The 16,947-nt window shown below is 45.3% G+C and overlaps 1 protein-coding gene across 3 annotated transcripts; it reads left to right on the forward strand.

Moving 5' to 3' along the window:
• The first annotated feature begins 1,922 nt into the window (after positions 1–1,922).
• cttnbp2nlb (CTTNBP2 N-terminal like b) lies at positions 1,923–16,922 on the forward strand. 3 transcript variants are annotated; one of them, XM_070968386.1, is made up of 5 exons: positions 1,923–2,021; positions 4,094–4,201; positions 12,468–12,719; positions 13,262–13,369; positions 14,392–16,922. In XM_070968386.1, exons 2-5 carry the CDS (start codon positions 4,103–4,105, stop codon positions 15,688–15,690), a joined length of 1,758 nt encoding a protein of 585 aa, XP_070824487.1. In that variant the 5' UTR covers positions 1,923–2,021; positions 4,094–4,102; the 3' UTR covers positions 15,691–16,922. The 3 variants fall into 3 exon arrangements, with proteins under 3 accessions (XP_070824487.1, XP_070824489.1, XP_070824488.1); XM_070968388.1 differs by lacking the exon at positions 1,923–2,021 and adding an exon at positions 2,048–2,133; XM_070968387.1 differs by lacking the exon at positions 1,923–2,021 and adding an exon at positions 3,061–3,222.
• Positions 16,923–16,947: the final 25 nt, after the last annotated feature.

The following is a 16,947-nucleotide window of genomic DNA, read 5'->3' on the forward strand; positions in this document are numbered from 1 at the left end:
TTACTTTCACTTTTCCTTGGTGCAACTACTTGTAGAGACTATTAATATCCTCAATTGTAGTTACCCAACTTGGCTCTTTACCATGTTGTTGGTGTCTTCTGGTTGGCTGTGGCTCCTCCTTTCATCAGTTGCAGAGCGTGTAGCTGAGGTCTTGTCACAGGGTGTACCTGAATGGGTTGGGCTCAGGAAACTATAAACAGGCATGACCTCATTCTCTTTCCCAGGACTCTCAACTGACATTGTATGTTTGATTTATTCCGCATCAGCACACACTCAAACACCACGTTTCACTCATGGCATTGCAGACATTACTGATAAATTACATCTCATTTGTGACTGTAGCTTTCATGTATCTAACAGAAATGCTCCATTTCATTTGGTTTTTATGGTGCTTTGCTTGTCTATTATTTAGTAATATATGACTTGGTGTGCTAGGTTGTCATTGAAAACATTTCCATTTTTTGCTGCTTTATACTTGCCCTCCATTAAGAGACAGATATTGTAGTTTTCACTCCACTATGAATACTTGAATACTTCTTCCACCAACAGTAAGCTTAAGAGCATTGCCATTTGTGCCATCATGTTACATCAACTGCACTGGAAAAATACAAAGCCAATTAAATAACGTGATGCATGATGACGTGTAATCAACCACCGGCAGTGTCACATTGCACACAAAACCTGCTTGAGCCAATAAGCTGTGACTCTAACGCCGAGATTTTTGTGCTACTAATTGCGGTGCTTTATATTTTTCAGAATATTACAGGAAGTCAGGGAATATGAGACTGAACTTTGACTGAAATACGTCCTCATCAGGGCCTCACATGTCCTGGATTTACAGCCGCTATGATATTTTCTAGAGACAGAGAGCTATCAGCAATCTAGCGTGTACAGAGCTGACAAAGACATGCAGGCTTCAGTGTGCGATTACTGAAGTGGAAATGTTAGTCTATTACCCACAATGACTTTGTGCCATTTGGAGCAGATCCTTTCACAAAACATCCAGTCTATCAGGTTTCTCAGCTGTTCCTACCCTTCAATAAGACCAGGAACAAGATTGTTCAATGCCTGTACCCTCATTCTACTCTATTTCACTGAACTGGCCTACTTTTAAGTGGTAAGATGTTGCTTCAATGGACCGAATCCCACCGTGACCTCTCCTCCTGCTTCATTATGTTAAATCATGACAGGTGTGTAACATTACAGACACACAAATGGACATAAAGCACCTCCACTAAACCCTGCCTTAGTTCATGATTGTATCATGGGACACCTACTTCAATAAGGAGGAAAGTAAATGCTGATTTGACTGATGTTAGAGCTGAAGAACCAAATGAATTAATAGCTGGAATACAGTACACTACACTCAGGACCCGGTGCACAGCTGAGAGGTCACAGACGGTGTGATACTATCATTTGGCCATCAAGGGGTGTTCAAACACCGTGAGACGATGCAAGATCTCTTACCGGCGAGGCGTCAATTTTAAGGGGAATATCTGAGAAATAACCTGAGTTTTCATAGTAAGATGACGGGTTGTCTGTGCAGGAGCATAATTCGCAATCATCGTTTAATTGATTTTAGATTTTATTGTTGCTTCCACATTGCAAAATTCCCAGTCGGGGTCCGCCCATGTACGTAAAACTTAGAAATTACCTGACATAACTCGTAAACATGCACTTCATACTGTGCCTTAATTCGTCCAAACGTACAAACACTTGACAGAATTCAAGCTTGGACACAGAAAAGGGCAGAAATCAACGCTGGACGTCCGAAACAAAGAGGTTTATTTCACAAACCCGGGAACGCCCTTGTTCCCGCCCCCTAGCAAAAATACCGCAAGACATTGGTTAGAGTGGTGCACTACGTCCCTGTGATTGGCTGGCGGCCTCGTCGCTGAGCGTCTGTTGTTCACACTCGCCTCAGAGCGCCTGTGACAGTGGGCTGCTTTGATTCATGCTGTTGTGGAGCCTCATTTTGGGATTTGGAGAACAATTAATGCGGCCGGAGGAGAGCGCATGAGGTATGTTTACACGGAAGGTTGTGGAAATATTTGCTGCTGCCTTCCAGAAATTCTATCTCCAATTTGGTCGGTCTTTTTAGGAAGAAAGCAAAATGCAAAAGTCCATAGACAGGTCTCTGACCCAATCTGATATTAGCTCGCACTGTGTGGGGCTTTGCCATTTCTGGTTATGTGAAACTTTACAACCATTGCAGAAAAAGAAAAAAGAAAAAAAACTCGCTCTTTGCTAAATATTAAAGCCAAAATAGGATCCAGATACTAGATGAGAGTAACAATCGTTTAGGTCTTCTGTTGAGTTCATTTTCAGGCTAATGGGTGTGTGTACTTCAGTAATATTGATTCAGTATTGATTTTGCCATTATCACTCCACACAATCTATATAGATAATAACTAATTTGGTGCTTTTGTGATGTCTGTGACAAAGAGCAATTGAACTGCATGTTGCCAACACGGGAAATAATGACAGTCCCTTGTGTCAGACAAAGGCCCTGGACGGCAGGTGGATCGTCTGCTGCTCCCCTGCCATCATTTACTGCTCTGAAGGCGCTGAGCAGGCTGTCCTGCACGTTGAGCACAGATCCTTCCTGGTTTCTCAGCCAGGATGAGTAAAGTTTAACCCAGACTTTGTTTGCCACCTGACTGAACTGTCTGTAAAAAGAAAACAAGGGGGGGAGGGCAAGGGAAAAGGAAACAGTGATCTGTGTCTGAATGCACACAGTGCTTATGTAATGATTTGATCAGAATTTGTTGATTTGCCTGAATGTACCACTGATATGTGCGCTGGCCAGTTATATGTTCATCTACCAGAACTCACAAAGCCAAACTGCAACACTGCCACTTGAAACCAATGCAGGCTGCAGAGTGGGATTCAGGGATTTGCTCTTAAGTGATTATTCCCATGGTGTGGGCATCCCTGGAATGCTGGAATGTTTTTCCATGGAAGCTGAATACAAATATCATGTGACACATAGCAAGTTTTGCCTACGTTGACAGGCTACAGCTCCAACACACACTAATATATAATAATGCAGAATGAGTGTGTGTGTGTGAGTGTGAGACATGTCAAGTTAGTGACGACTGATTCACGCTTCGTGGCTTTGGATGTGCGGTGAGCCACAGAGCGCGGAGGAATTTGGACACCGCTGCAAAAGAGTAAACAGCAGACTTGAGATTCGACCGTCTCTGGGAGTGAAGAGGAGAGGTTTGTTTCAAGCCAAGGCGGGTGACAAATTCAAGGAAAATCCAGAATGAATGGGTGGAAAAACATAAGAAGTGCAGATGCAGGGCATGAGGGGTCACTGAATGGCTTGATGAGCCTGAAATCATCTCAACTGATAGGTAGTGATCACCTTCATCAATACACGAAAGTCTTTTGCAAGAAAGACAATGAAATGTGAGGTGTGAGAAAGAAATCATTATAGCTTCTGTTATCTGACTTCACAGCCTGTCTATGCCTTGTCAAACCCATGATCAACACTCCTGAAAGCGACTTCACCCTGACTTTAGAAGATGAAGTCAACTGTGTTTTGTCTAAATTTTAAGGATGATGTCAGCAGCGTCATGTCTGGATCCTGTGACTAGACTGGATCAAGCCGATGAATCACAGGAGACAGTGGAGGGAGTGCGGGATCCCTTCAAACTGTTTGCCAAAGAAGATGTTTCAAACAGTCCCATTCGTCCCAATCTGTTGGTGTTTGGAGCACTCTGAACCTTCACACTGGGGACAGAACAGAGCAGACAACTGTCCTCAGTCCCTCAGCAACTTAACATGCAGATATGCTAATGACTTCCTGTTTATAACCCTGAGCACAACCCAGGGAGGCCACAGATGGGACCCCGAATCTCATCCCATATCAGCTCTGTGCCACTCACTGAAAAATGCACTCAGACAAGCCACCATTAAGAGCTATGCTCCACATAAATCCATTTCTAATACCCAGAAGTATTTTTATTTCTTGACCAGATAGATCGTTCTGATAGCATTTTATATTCATTTGCTTGTCTTCTGTAGTGAAAGGAACCAGAGAGAACGCTCTTTCTCTCATTCTCTCTCACTGTCTCTGTCTCCTCAGGATGAGAAGATGAATGTGGAGGCTCTGAGCAGAGCGGAGCTGCTGACTCTCCTCAGTATCTTGGAGGGAGAGCTGGAGGCTCAGGATGTGGTCATACATGCCCTCAGGGTGAGTTGAACACTGATAACACTGAAATCCCCCGATGGACTCATGCGTAATACAGCTTGCAGGACACCTTGCGTACATTTAGGCTCATACATGCATACTTATAACTGAAAAATAATACAATGGTCGTCCAAGCAACCCTTTAAATAAAAACGCTCTTTTGTCTGCTTTTGCTGAAGCCATCCAGACACTAAAATTAACCTGTTTCATCATTACACCCCCAAAAAGAATGTGAGCTAACAGGGAGGGGATGTGTAAACAGGAAAGTAAGGAAACAGAGCGAGTAAAGACAATGGCACAGGATTCTGGTTTCCCAGGCCTTTCATTCCACCACAGCACCAATACTCTAGCTGGTCAGACCAGTTTAAAGCTGTGTTTCTCATTTCCACTTATTTTTTTTCACAATTCAGGAACTATTCAGACCTGGATATGTCCACAATGTGTCTACACCCAGTTCGAATAGACTGCAGCTCATACCTGGTGTGTCTCAAACGTGTGTTCAGTGCTCACATTGGTTTTAATCAGGGAAACTTCCTTTCGCTGCTAAGCCGAAACAAAAATTTGCCCTCGGCCCAAAAGGAGGACTTTGGTGGCTACTTGGTACCTTGCCTAGGGTGCATAGTTCAAATCCTTGTAAGACTTGTTTGGCTCTGGTAAATTAGCTGCTTCCAACTATGTTTTGAACATGAAAGAAAGACTGCAAGTATGAGTATGATGTGGACACAGACAACCTCTGAATCTTTTCTGAATCCCACGCGCACATTACGAACAGCACCTCAGATGTCTTAACGTTTGAAAAGTGTTTCTTTCTCCCTGAAATCCTCAGTTTTGCACAGCTCATTCACTCATATTCAAGTAAAAGAGCCTCGCTGTCCTGCGGCTACAATGCTTTGCGGTGTTTGAGTCTAGTCTGATTGGCTCCCTCTGTGCCGCTGGCAGCTTTTCACACTCATGACCACAGCAGCTGCTCCATGAAGCTGCTTAGGCCCAGAATGCTTGACTCATTGTCTGAAGTAGTGATTGAAGTTGTGATGAGGACAAGTAGCAACCATGGCTGTCTCGGTCGATAAACAGGCTCTGCCGGGGAAGTTTATCTAGCGAGAAAGTGAGGCTGTAGTCATGAGAGAATTTCAGTGCCATCCAGGGCCTGAGGGGAAGCCGTTTTAACCGCACCAGCTCAGTTGCATCTTAAATGGCGGCTGTCCAGATCTGACTCATGCAGGGGTTGACCGAAACTCAACGCACATGCAGAGTCATCCCCCCCAGGACAAAGGTACAGTCGCCTTGTCGTCTGTGCTCCTTCCTCCTTCCATATCTCAAGCTGCACTGATTCCCCCCCCTTTCCTCCTTCTCTTTTCCTCACACACAGCCACATTATGGGGGGTCTTTCATCTTTGCCCATGACCCATGTCCTGTCTGCCCACTCACTCACTCACTCACTCACTCACTCACTCACACACACACACACACACACACACACACACACACACACACACACACACACACACACACACACACACACACACACACTGTCTCTCTGGTGGTCTCTGGTGGGCCAGTTAGAGGCTGCACTGTTTATTGTGGAGAGGATGTACAGAGTTGTAGGCTCAAATCACTGACTTCCCTTGTTGCCACTGGGGGCCTGTACACCATTTTTACTGACTGGTTGATGTTAGGACACATTGTGTGCATGACATGTGGCTGCAGAGGCGAGCGTTAGGGTTTGATAGCAAGCGAATGTGAGCTCTGTGTCTGCGCATTGATCTGACACCCGGAAAGCACTGCCTGTCCTTCTCTGTCTTAACTGGTTTTTAATTTTCCCGCTGTTATTCCCCCTTCTTGATATGCCACAAACAATGTCCTTCTCCAACCAGAGCTCTCTTCTCCGTGTTGTTAGCTATCATGCCGCATTAACCAAACTCCTTGTGTGTCAGTACTGTTTACTTGCACGTGAGGACGGCTGTGAAAAAGGCAGAGAGGCTCTCAAATCCTCGCCACTCTTTTCCAGCTTCAAATATTTTCTCCTCTCAGCAGCAAGTACTTGGGATGCCTTTAGATTGCTCTGGACAACCGCCTTCAGGCACTGTTTAACCCTTCCTTCGCCAGAACCCCTGAGCTGTATCAGCATGTGGTTACTTTCTTATAAGATGGCGTCACCTTTGAGACTTGTCTCTACAGATTCTTGACTGTTGTGTTTTCATGGCTATCACTAAGGACACAGATAAACAGTAAAACTAGAGGGAACATTCCTGAGAACACGACACCAGAAACCGGTCCTGCATTCCTCAGGAGTGGCATATTTTTTGATTGTCTATGTCTATATCAGTACTAATGCTATTGTTATCTTCTCTAAATGGCAGAAATCCAGCATTGAGCTAGTTCTGTCGCCCAAAGGAATGTTTTATATACATTGAAACAGAGCTACAGTAGGTGAGAGCCCTGACGTCACCAACACCTCCTTAAATACTCAGTGAGGGAGCTCTCAAAGTCCGTCTTCTTTCTCTTTGCTACTTTAGAGACACTAAGCCAACAGTTGAACTCTGTGAGAAACAAACTTATCACACTGAACCCGGAAACAAACTGTCTGATATATAGCAGTGTCTCAGGACCTGCTTTACCTTCTTGTTAAAGACCTTGTGGTCTTGAAGCAGATATTGCTGTTGGACAGTTTCGACTGTTTTTGTTTAGTCAGGCCACCGGGATTGTGTGGTTAAAATGTTGCAGGCATGCTCAGAAGGGCCTGTTTTGTTTTTCGCACGATGTCATATCCTGTAATCCTAAAATGCTTTGTCTATTTTTGCAGACTGCCGTTTTTTTTTCCCCAGACTCCATAAAACAATACGGCCTGCCTGGCTGGAGTGTGCTGTTCAGATAAGATTGTATAATCTGTTACTCTATAAGGATCACTGCCCAGTTTGGACATGATGTCGAGATTGGTGAGGGGAAAATAGGATTAAAAAAAGAGCAGAAATTTAACAGCAAAGCAGTACCTAATATAACACTGTAATGCACACTGGTCTGTGATGTCAGCGAAGTGCTGACATATCAGCAGCCTGAGCCTGAGGCCTGCCACACTAAAGCTCCCTGACCTGAAAACGCTCAGATGACATCAAGGCAACATCAGGTACTTTGATGTCATCTGAGCATTTTCAGGTGCTCGCTCGCTTTTGTTGTTAAAAATGAGTGCACAGAAACACACACCTACAGTACACACCACGCACGTAATTCAGCAATGACGCGTCCATGTGAGCGACATAGATCAGGTAATGTTTTCAGTAGGAGGCCTTTTTATGGCAGCCTCTCATATCTGTAATGCTAATGAACTCAACCCTTTAGTGCTGTTTGCACTGACCTGCAGAGTATTTGCCTGCTACAACAAAACATAGTGATAAAGAAGGTTAGGCCAAGCCAAGATGGAGATAAGAAAAATCACTGCTTCCTCAATGAAGCTGTGTGCTTGTGTCATCTGTGAATTTATTGTGTTTAATTTTTGACTCGGTCTCAAGAAATCCTTGATTACTTCCTTGTTCCAGCTAATGATATATTGTACTTCTCATTGCCTGACCAAAGGAAGAGCCCCCGCTGCCGTGTTTCATCACTAACCGCTAATTACAGCATCTCAGGCTGTTAAATATTACTTGGAAGTTGAAGTTGTCTCATCGCACAGCCCATAAAGTAAAGTGAGGTTTTGTTTGGCTTCTTCCCAGTTATCTTAGTGCCATCTGTGGTTAATGTGTGGGTGGGAGGTGTGGAGGATACAGCTTAAGCCTTAAGCACACCTTAGCTTACGCTTCAAAAAGCAAACACTTAAAATCTCATCCCTCTCTCTCTCTCCCTCTATTCTTTTATTCTCTCTCTCTTTTGGAGCACAAAAGCATGCCGCTGGGTCATGTACCGTCTACAAGTGAATTATGTTCCAGGTCCATTTTTCCATCCTGATCCAAAATGACCAAGATCATTACGTAATGTTGAGAAAATCACTGCACTACCTTTGTACTACCTTGCAAAAATGGCATGATCCCTCACCAGTTTCCCAGATTGCCAATATAATGCTACGTGGTTCTGCATCATCTGGACAAACAACATAATCAGTGTAACCTTAACTGACTGAAGCAAATGTGCTGATAGTTCAGGGCGTATTGCTCCAAATTCACATTGCATCTGCGCATTGTATCTGATGCACATTATGTGCCTGCGAAAAATGCACAAAAATGTATTTCCCTATGTCCCTAAATTGTGAGGCTCTCTTTCTCTCACCCTGCACATAATGTACACCCAGTTTTTGCTTTTAGTACACTTCCCGGGTGTCACTTGAAATGTACATATTTGAATATATTTCACCTGTAGTCATGATGTGTAATGATTAACCTCAGAGGACATTTCGTACAGTCTCTGACTGCAGATGAGGGCCCGAACAAGGTACTGCTACTGTATCATCAGTACAAGCAAAATAACAAATGCTCTCATCCTGGGAATGTCATTTAATGAGAGCAAATGTCTGTCTGAAGAGATGTCCGGATGTAAAGCTCCTCTAATTCATATTTTTGTGTGAAATGTGAAATGGGCTCATGTCGAGTAATAGACCAGCTACAGGGCTATCACTACAGGGCTTTACTTAAAGCCTTGTAGCCTACTTAAAATTATTGTTTTGGTTTGTAGTGCAAAAAATTACTAACCCCATGTCCAGCAGCAGCAGCAGCAGCAGGCTCTGATAAAGCTACTACATGCTAGCTGCTCGTCGTTAGTCTCTGTCAAACCAAACTCCATTTCTAGTGTTCAGCCAAACTAATGCAGGGCTGGTATGTGATATGTACTTATTTCTTATGGTTATCCTCTACTGGTTCCTTGGGGAGAGACTTCATTGCACTCGGTTCACATATGGCTGATGTGCAGAGCTTGTTATAATACAGGAAGTTTAATGACTAAATTAAATTGTATGAAGACGTGACTGATAGGAAACACGCCACAAGCTGGAGCTTTTATTTTATTTGTAACCATGGACACTGTTTCGCATTTGCTACGAGTTCCCCAGCAGCCAGTTCTGTAATTTCTTAATGCTCCAATGACCAGCACACAAAAAAATGGGTCTTGTGCCTGTGTGTGTTTGCAGCCTCCCCAGCTCTGTTAAATCAGATGTGACTGCCAGTGGACTGATACCTCTCACCTGCCAAGGCCTGTTGTTCAGCATGGCTGACAAGTGGTTCATTGACTATATTTCCTTCTCCACCAAGTAGAGCAGTGTGGTTGTCCACTCCCCGGGAAATAAACTGCACTACTAAACACTTGCCTCCTCATCCAAGAAAACGCTGAAACCAGAGACATAAATCTGAACAGGATCCGACACTAGAAGGTCTGCAGCTGACCTGTTGTCCTTTTTTCTGCTCTCACACAATGGCCTGACTCAGAGCTTCTCCTGCGCTGCAGGTCAAGATTCTTTATAAATAAACAGCTTCTTTTTTGGTTTGAAATAACAGAACTGCACCCGTTTATTTTGCTGTTTCACAAAAGTAAACTGTTGGAGCATCCCATTGCATTGTCCTCTGTCCTATTGTTGCCGAGATGCTTGCAATGGACTCCTTAAATTCCAAAGTAGCTTTTCATATCTGACAGGTCTGGTCCTGCTGTCCTTTTGTCTAGCTGTTCTTCTGAAGAGCAGACTAATCCAGGAATGCATACGCTACCATAACCCCCCACTGCAAAGCGTCTGTATTTGAGATGTTGCACTGGAGACAGCCGGTTATGCTCAGAACTTAATGCAGCTCAGTGCGCACACACTCAGGCAAGCATATGCCAGCTGCATGCTCATAGATGCAAACGCATTCATCCTCATTTTGATTACAATTATGTTCACCAACAGCATTATTTAGGAGTCACATTGAGGGCTACGCTGTACATTCTGTAAGAGGAGATACGCACCCAGTACCATTCAGAGCTGTAATTTTGTCCACTCTGCTGCTGACTTCATTGTGTGACACTCATTACAGAGGCTCGCTAAGGAAACAGGATTCCCTGGCTCTTTTCAGCTCACACAAGGACCTAATTGTGCCCTGAGGCTGTAGGTAACTGACTGACAGAGACTTTTCCCAGGTGAAAAGCATCAGATTGTCTTTCACACCTCATTACAGCTGTGGGGATGTATTAGAGGATACAGGCTGTTGAATTAGGCAATGCCCAAATAAGCTGTAGTGTATCTGTTTCAATAGGTACAACACTGTATGAAACTGTCGAGGAAATCTGGCATACTTGGTGCAAATTGAAAAGTATATTAATAGCATGCAACATAGCCCTTCCCAGGACTTAGTTGTAGAGACATTTGTCATCAGTAGTTGGGCAGAAATGAGAGCTTTGCAGCAGAGACGGTTTGCTTGTTGTGCCCTCTCATAAAGGAAAGCACACTCTGTCATTATGATAAGAAGTATCCAGAGAAAACCATGTGAGGCCGGACCCTAGGCTTGGACTGCTACACACACATAAACACACACCCACATACACACACACACACGGTCTGAATGGCCAGTTTAAACAGCTATTTAACTCAGGAAGCTGCAGTTTTGTCTCTTGTTTGATGAAGAAGCTTAACAGCTTTAACCCAGTGCAAAAACACATGTCCACAGGCACAGGTAAACACAGTCACACATACACATTTATATTCACATAAAAAGGGAAAAAAGAGACGCAGCACACACACACACACACACACACACACACACACACACACACACACACACACACACACACACACACACACCCTTACCCAGTCTCACACATTGAAGCCTATTGGGTCAGCCATGGGGACAATGCAGGAGACTGACGGCATTGAGACAGTGTCTTTGTTGGAGTCCTGTAATCTCTTCACTGAGGGTCACATTCTTTGTTCAGCCAGAGAAAGAGCCTCAAATACAGCCTCCTTACTGATGCCCTCGGGGTGTGCGTGTGTGCGTGTGTGTTGCTGCGTTGCTGCAGGCTGACAGAGGCGGAAGTAGAGAGAGACATTTTCTGAGAAATGATGATGAGCAGGCAGAGGAATGCATTTCCATGCATGTTTGGGCAGGGGGACCAAGGGGGCCAGAGAAGCAGGGTGTCAGATGAGGACTGCCTGAGGAGACAGCAACGGGTGTCCCAAAGGCACGTGGAATGAACTCTTTGGCATGTGCTTACATCACCAGCACTGCCAGCTGACCCTGCATGCCGGCAGAACTCCAACCTACCCACTGTATGTAGTTAATGAGACCTCCTGATGATATATCAGGGTGACCTGGAGCGAGGTCAACAAGACCCTGTCACGTTTCACTTGATTTCTTTTCATTCCAGCCTGCGTCTCTTAAACCAGCCTGAATAGTTTACGGTAAATTGAAGTTAGTTTAGGTGATTGCAATATCTGTCCCATTGGAAATCATTTTTACCGCTAAACAAGTGTGCCATGACTTTTTATTCAGTCATTTTGGTTTTGGTTTAGGTATCATCTAACGTTTTCATTAGAAATAGCTATCTCCCTCCCTCCCCGTGTGTGTGTGTGTGTGTGTGTGTGTGTGTGTGTGTGTGTGTGTGTGTGTGTGTGTGTGTGTGAGATTTCATGGCCCCGGCCCTTCACCCTTGCCTCCCTGGGGAGGAGTTAACGTCTGCCCCCTGTTGGGGGTTGGACAGCCGCGCCTCACCTCTTTGTGTTTGGGTTGAGGGGAAAGACCATCTGCTTGTGCTCACGCTGACGACAACATCACGCCACACAGATTTCCTGCACACACACAGACACACACTCACTTCCAAGCCTATTATCGATATGAGTACGCAAAGTCACTCTCTCAAAGTTCTCTAGTGCATGATGTGCTAAAGTGTGTGTGTGTGTGCTGACAGACAGTGCATTTGCAATGAGTTACTTTGTATTTTTCTTGGCACTGGCAGGTGAGCCTCGTGTAATCTTCTTAACACATTTTTTCCTGTGCTACAGTGTGGGAGACCTCGTCCTATCAAATCGCACATACTGACATATACAAACACACCGCTCATTTTTTCTGCTCAGTCAGGACTGAACATGTACATGGATATTCATACACAGTTCATGGTGAGATCAAGTCCATCACCTGCTGTCTTATTAGCACTGGCTGGCCCGCTGAGCTATTCATGCGTATGGACTATGTGTGTGTTTGTGCGTGCTTGGTAAAATCGATTTTTCAACCTCCCTTAAGGTTTGAGTTCTAGCATTTTAGTATAAGTTAATGGAACAGCCGAACAACAATTACATGTGTGCTATGTGTTTGTGTGTATCTCTCAGGCGCAGCACAGAGACGCTTTCGTCCAGGAGCGTTATGGCCAGTATGACCTCAGCGATCCATTCCTCGCCCTGCAGCGGGACAGCGAGTCCGAGGAGCGCCAAAACACCCTCACCCAGCCTGACGCACACCTGCAGGGCCGGGCGGTGGGCCCAAACCCTCTGGCTGTGCTTAAACTGGTCATGGCTCACTGCAAAAGGATGCAGGAGAGGATGATGGGCCAGTTGGCTGCAGCTGAGAGCCGACACAGGAGGGTAAGAGGCAATGCACGCTTTCACACATTCAGCGAGTTCTTCAGCTCACTTGTCTCAGATGTGCGCGTGGTGACGATCCAGCGTCAGGCTGGGCTCACACTCGCACAATCGGCTTGTTGTGTGCGTGAATGTATGCATGTATCTAATGGTCTCCAAGTTTCTCCTGTAGGCTTGGCTTAGCGGAGCGAGACTGACAGCTGCCCCGCCCAGGGGCAATATGGAGCTTTCTCACAGCAGAGCTCAAGACCTGAGAGTTTAATGGAGTCATAAACACTCAAGCTATAGCCTGTGTACGAGTGAACTGTAGAGAGTTGATGAAATTGGCCAAACCTTGAGGATGTTCTGCAATGTGTTCTGATTAGTCTGGGGACAAGTTTCACAGCGGCAATCCTGTGTGGGGAAGGAAAACTTCTTAAAAAATAAATCAAAGACAGGTAGCTAGCTTGGGAAAGGTGTAAAATTCATGCATTGAATCACGCAACAAGAAGCCCACTCTGCTTGACTTGTTATGGAATTGTTTCATCGGGCTGTGTGTTTGATAGATGATAGCTGATCTGGAGGAGGAGAAACGACGGCATGCCCAGGACTCTGCACACAGCGATGATTTCGCCTTCATGCTGCAGACAGAAAGAGACAAACTGCTGCAACAGGTATGACTGATGCGCAGTGAAAGATGTGTACGTGCTGTTGTTTGGTAAAGATTGCAAAGCCTCAGCAAAACTGGTGCTCATAGGTCTCACCTGCTGATGGACGAGCACATCTGGTGGAAGAGATTTTTCTGCTTCCCTTCCCCTCTCCTCTGCCTGTCTGCACACTGTCCTTCTTCATCGCGGTAGCTGTGATTTAAAACCCAGCCACTGAGCAGGGAGGCGGCAGTGCGATATCATTGTGTAACTCAGTAGGGTGGAGAGGGCTTGCCCTGTTAAAGTACAGACACACACACAGGCAGCCATATGCACGGGCGCAGGCCTGTTCCACAGGAAACAGAGGAGGAAGAGGCCATTGTTTAGTTGTCCAACAGCCATGGGGCTTTATGGCCCCAGGAAACCTGAGATAATGGATGTCCATGTCTAATGCAAGGTCAGCTCACGCACACACACACCGTGAGCACACAATCAGCCACTATACAAACTCGCCCGAGGGCCTTATGTAAGACAGGGATCCTGAGAGTCTCCTAGTCTTCCTCAGGCTTTCCCGCCTGTGTTGTTTTTTGTCCACTAATCTTACACTCTAGATTCTATTTCATCACCTCCCGTTTCCCTCTATTACTCATCAAAGCTTTTAAGCAGCCCAGTCATCCTCTAATGACCTCACAGCAAACTGAACTTTCCATAAACATGCCCTGCAAGCAAGTAATTCTTTAACAACACATGAATAACCGCTTAGCTCTCTCTATCTCGTCTGATTCTGAAACAACACAAACTGTCCATCATGTCTTTTCTTGATTCTGTATGACTCAAGTGGACCTCATTTAAGTGTAGTTTATTATACATTGTATGGGCTTGCTGAAAAATACATATCCCATATCACATTGTATTTTCAAAAAAGGGGAAATATTCTCATCCTGTGTTGGGTTTAGTGTCACAAAACAGTGTTCTTTTGCCTCCTTGTGGTCAAATTTGGAAAATCTGCCTTACAATGTGTATTGTATCACTCCCCCCTCTCATTGCAGTTGGAAGTGGAGCGTGCAACAGTGCGGAGGTTAGAGAAGGAACAAGCTCAGGCAGTGAGCCAGGTGGAGGAGTCACTGTCCCAGCAGCAGCAGCTCTCCTCATCTCTGACTCTGGAGCTCCAGAAAGCCAGCAGCCTGGCTCAGGAGGAGGCTCAGAAGGTCTCCCAGCTTCGCACCTTGCTCCAAGAGGAAACGAGTGCCCTGGAGAAGCTCCGGGGGATTTTTGAAGATGAGAAGAGCAGAGTGGCCCAGCTGGAGGCCGGGTGTGAGAGGCAACGGGCCGAGTTTGACACCGAGCGAGAGCAGATGAAAGCCAGGATCAGCAAAGAGGAGGAGAGGAGCAGGGAGCTTGAGAGACAGCTGGAGGAGCTAAAGAAGAGGTTGGCTGAAACTGGAGGATGCAAAGAAGAGGTAAAGGAGGCTGTGACAGAGGTGAAGCAGTCCGTTTCCAAGATGATGGTGGCGTCCACCTCTGTTCAGACCGAGCCGGATGGAAAGATCACTCCTGTTGCTCCTAAATCTGCCTCACTGTCAAAGGTCAATGGCTGTCACGCCCATAAAGAGACAGAACCGACACTGGAAGGGAGAGGAGCAGACAATGGAGGGGTGGTAGAGAATGGGGGAGGAGCACTTTTGCATTCCCCTCTTCACCCTCACCCTCATCCTCACTCTCCCTCCAGCACAGCCTCCTCTTCCCTCTCTTCATCCCCTATTTCCTCCCCCGTTCTCGCCAAGCGCCTGGGCAGCCCAGGCTTCCATCAGTCCTCCTACCAGGCTGGAGTCAACCAGCGATTCCAGGCCGCCAGGCACAAGTTCCAGAGCCAGGCTGAGCTGGAGCAGCAGCAAAATGGCCCGCTCTCTCCAAGAGACCTCTCCCCCACCACCTCCTCCATGCCTCCCCCACCAGAGCACAGCACAGCTAAGCAGCTGGCCCGCAACACTGTCACTCAGGTGCTGTCCCGCTTCACCAGCCAGCAGGCTGGCGTCAAGCTGGCACCTATCAGCAGCTCTCCATTTGGTACAGACTACCGCAATGTCGCAGCGTCTCCTCCTGGGGGGAGGTCACCATCCTCTGGGCCTCTATCTCCAGGCATCCGCTCCCCCCTCACTCCTCGCTCAGAGAGGACCCATCCGCCACCGATCCCTCCCAAGAGGCCCGGAATGAGTCCGACTCCAGGCTCCCCAAGTCACTCTGCTCGGACCAGCCTGTTCCCAGAGCTGACAGGGAACTGTGGACACAGTAACAGTGGGCAGGAGGGGGCCAAGGAGCCAGACCTGGTTCTGTCCTCTAGTAGCTAACTAAATGAGTCTAAATCAGCAGTTACTGTAACATCCATCTCTGCCGGTCCTTAAACCCACATCATTCTCATAATCAGTAGTATAGACACTACAAAGCTGGACTGGTTCAAACAGATGCATCTAAGAGTTTGTCGCAGCCCTACCTCTCCACGACAACCTGAGAAACAATCGGAAAAGAACTATTGGAAATAAAATATAGTATATTATGGATTTTCTTTATCTGACTTAATATTTCTATTAACGTTCCTGTCTGTATTCCTTTATATCAGATTTTTGTATGTTTTAGAATGAAAATATTTATGTTCCTTTTAAACCCTGTATGAAGGGTGTTTAGAAACCGTATATATAAAGAAGCCAAGCTAAAGACCTGTTTGGTTTTGAAGAAAGAAAATGTTAATGAGATTTCACATTACAACGCTCTTTTTCTTTCCCCTTAATGCTCAAGTCATCAGTCCTGTTAGAATAATCAACTTTAGCTAGAAGTGAAACTGTATGGCAAGTAGAAGGGCTAAAATATATGGATGTAGAGTATAGCAAATGTGTAGCTATCACCATTTCACAAGAAACTAGTGAGTAGTTTTTCAGTGTTTTTCCAATGATTTTTTTATGCAGTTCCTGTGATTGTCCCTGAAAACAATATTATACTGTACAAATAGTTGAATAGTTTTAAGCATTCAGCTGATTCTCTATGAATGAACAATATCAAATGCATGTGCTGTTTTTCTATTCCACACATCATGAATACACTGAATCTTATCTTGAAAAGGGAGAGCACACTTTGTATCACATTACTGTAAGAAATCTGCCTTCAATTTGAAATGTCTCGTTCAGGGAAGGTTTAATTTCTGCTTCACCCAAACCAAGAAGCAGCACGCATCATGAATATATGATAACGCTTTTATTCCATCAGTGAACATAATGGGGATTACAGGTTTGTATCTTGCTACTGTAACTGTTTCTATATCTGTCAAATAATTGACTTTGTGTTGCGTCTTAACCTAATGCTGCTCCACACTATGAGCAGTTTAGGTCGGCCGTGCTTTTTGTGTTTTCTGGCTTTAAAACCAAGAATTGATTGAAGTAATTATTTTACCCAATTAATTTTAATCTCTGTAGTCACACATCATTTATCTGAGGAGCAACGTCCCTCAGCTGTCTCTAGTAAACATGCACATCATGAACACCTGCAACATCTAGTGCTATCTCAAATAAATTCCCCATGCCTAAAGTTCACAGCGTGTCAAGGTTTTTTTTATT

This window comes from Chaetodon trifascialis, chromosome 8, assembly GCF_039877785.1.
Source record: "Chaetodon trifascialis isolate fChaTrf1 chromosome 8, fChaTrf1.hap1, whole genome shotgun sequence".
In the NCBI taxonomy this organism is placed as follows: domain Eukaryota; kingdom Metazoa; phylum Chordata; class Actinopteri; order Chaetodontiformes; family Chaetodontidae; genus Chaetodon; species Chaetodon trifascialis.

What these genes read in the sequence shown, in the direction of transcription:
- cttnbp2nlb (XM_070968386.1), top strand. Translation starts at nt 4,103, where the DNA reads ATGAATGTGGAGGCTCTGAGCAGAGCGGAGCTGCTGACTCTCCTCAGT. An exon ending in CTGAGAGCCGACACAGGAGG is followed by an intron (nt 12,720 to 13,261) that starts GTAAGAGGCAAT and finishes TGTGTTTGATAG; the next exon opens with ATGATAGCTGATCTGGAGGA. An exon ending in GAGACAAACTGCTGCAACAG is followed by an intron (nt 13,370 to 14,391) that starts GTATGACTGATG and finishes CTCTCATTGCAG; the next exon opens with TTGGAAGTGGAGCGTGCAAC.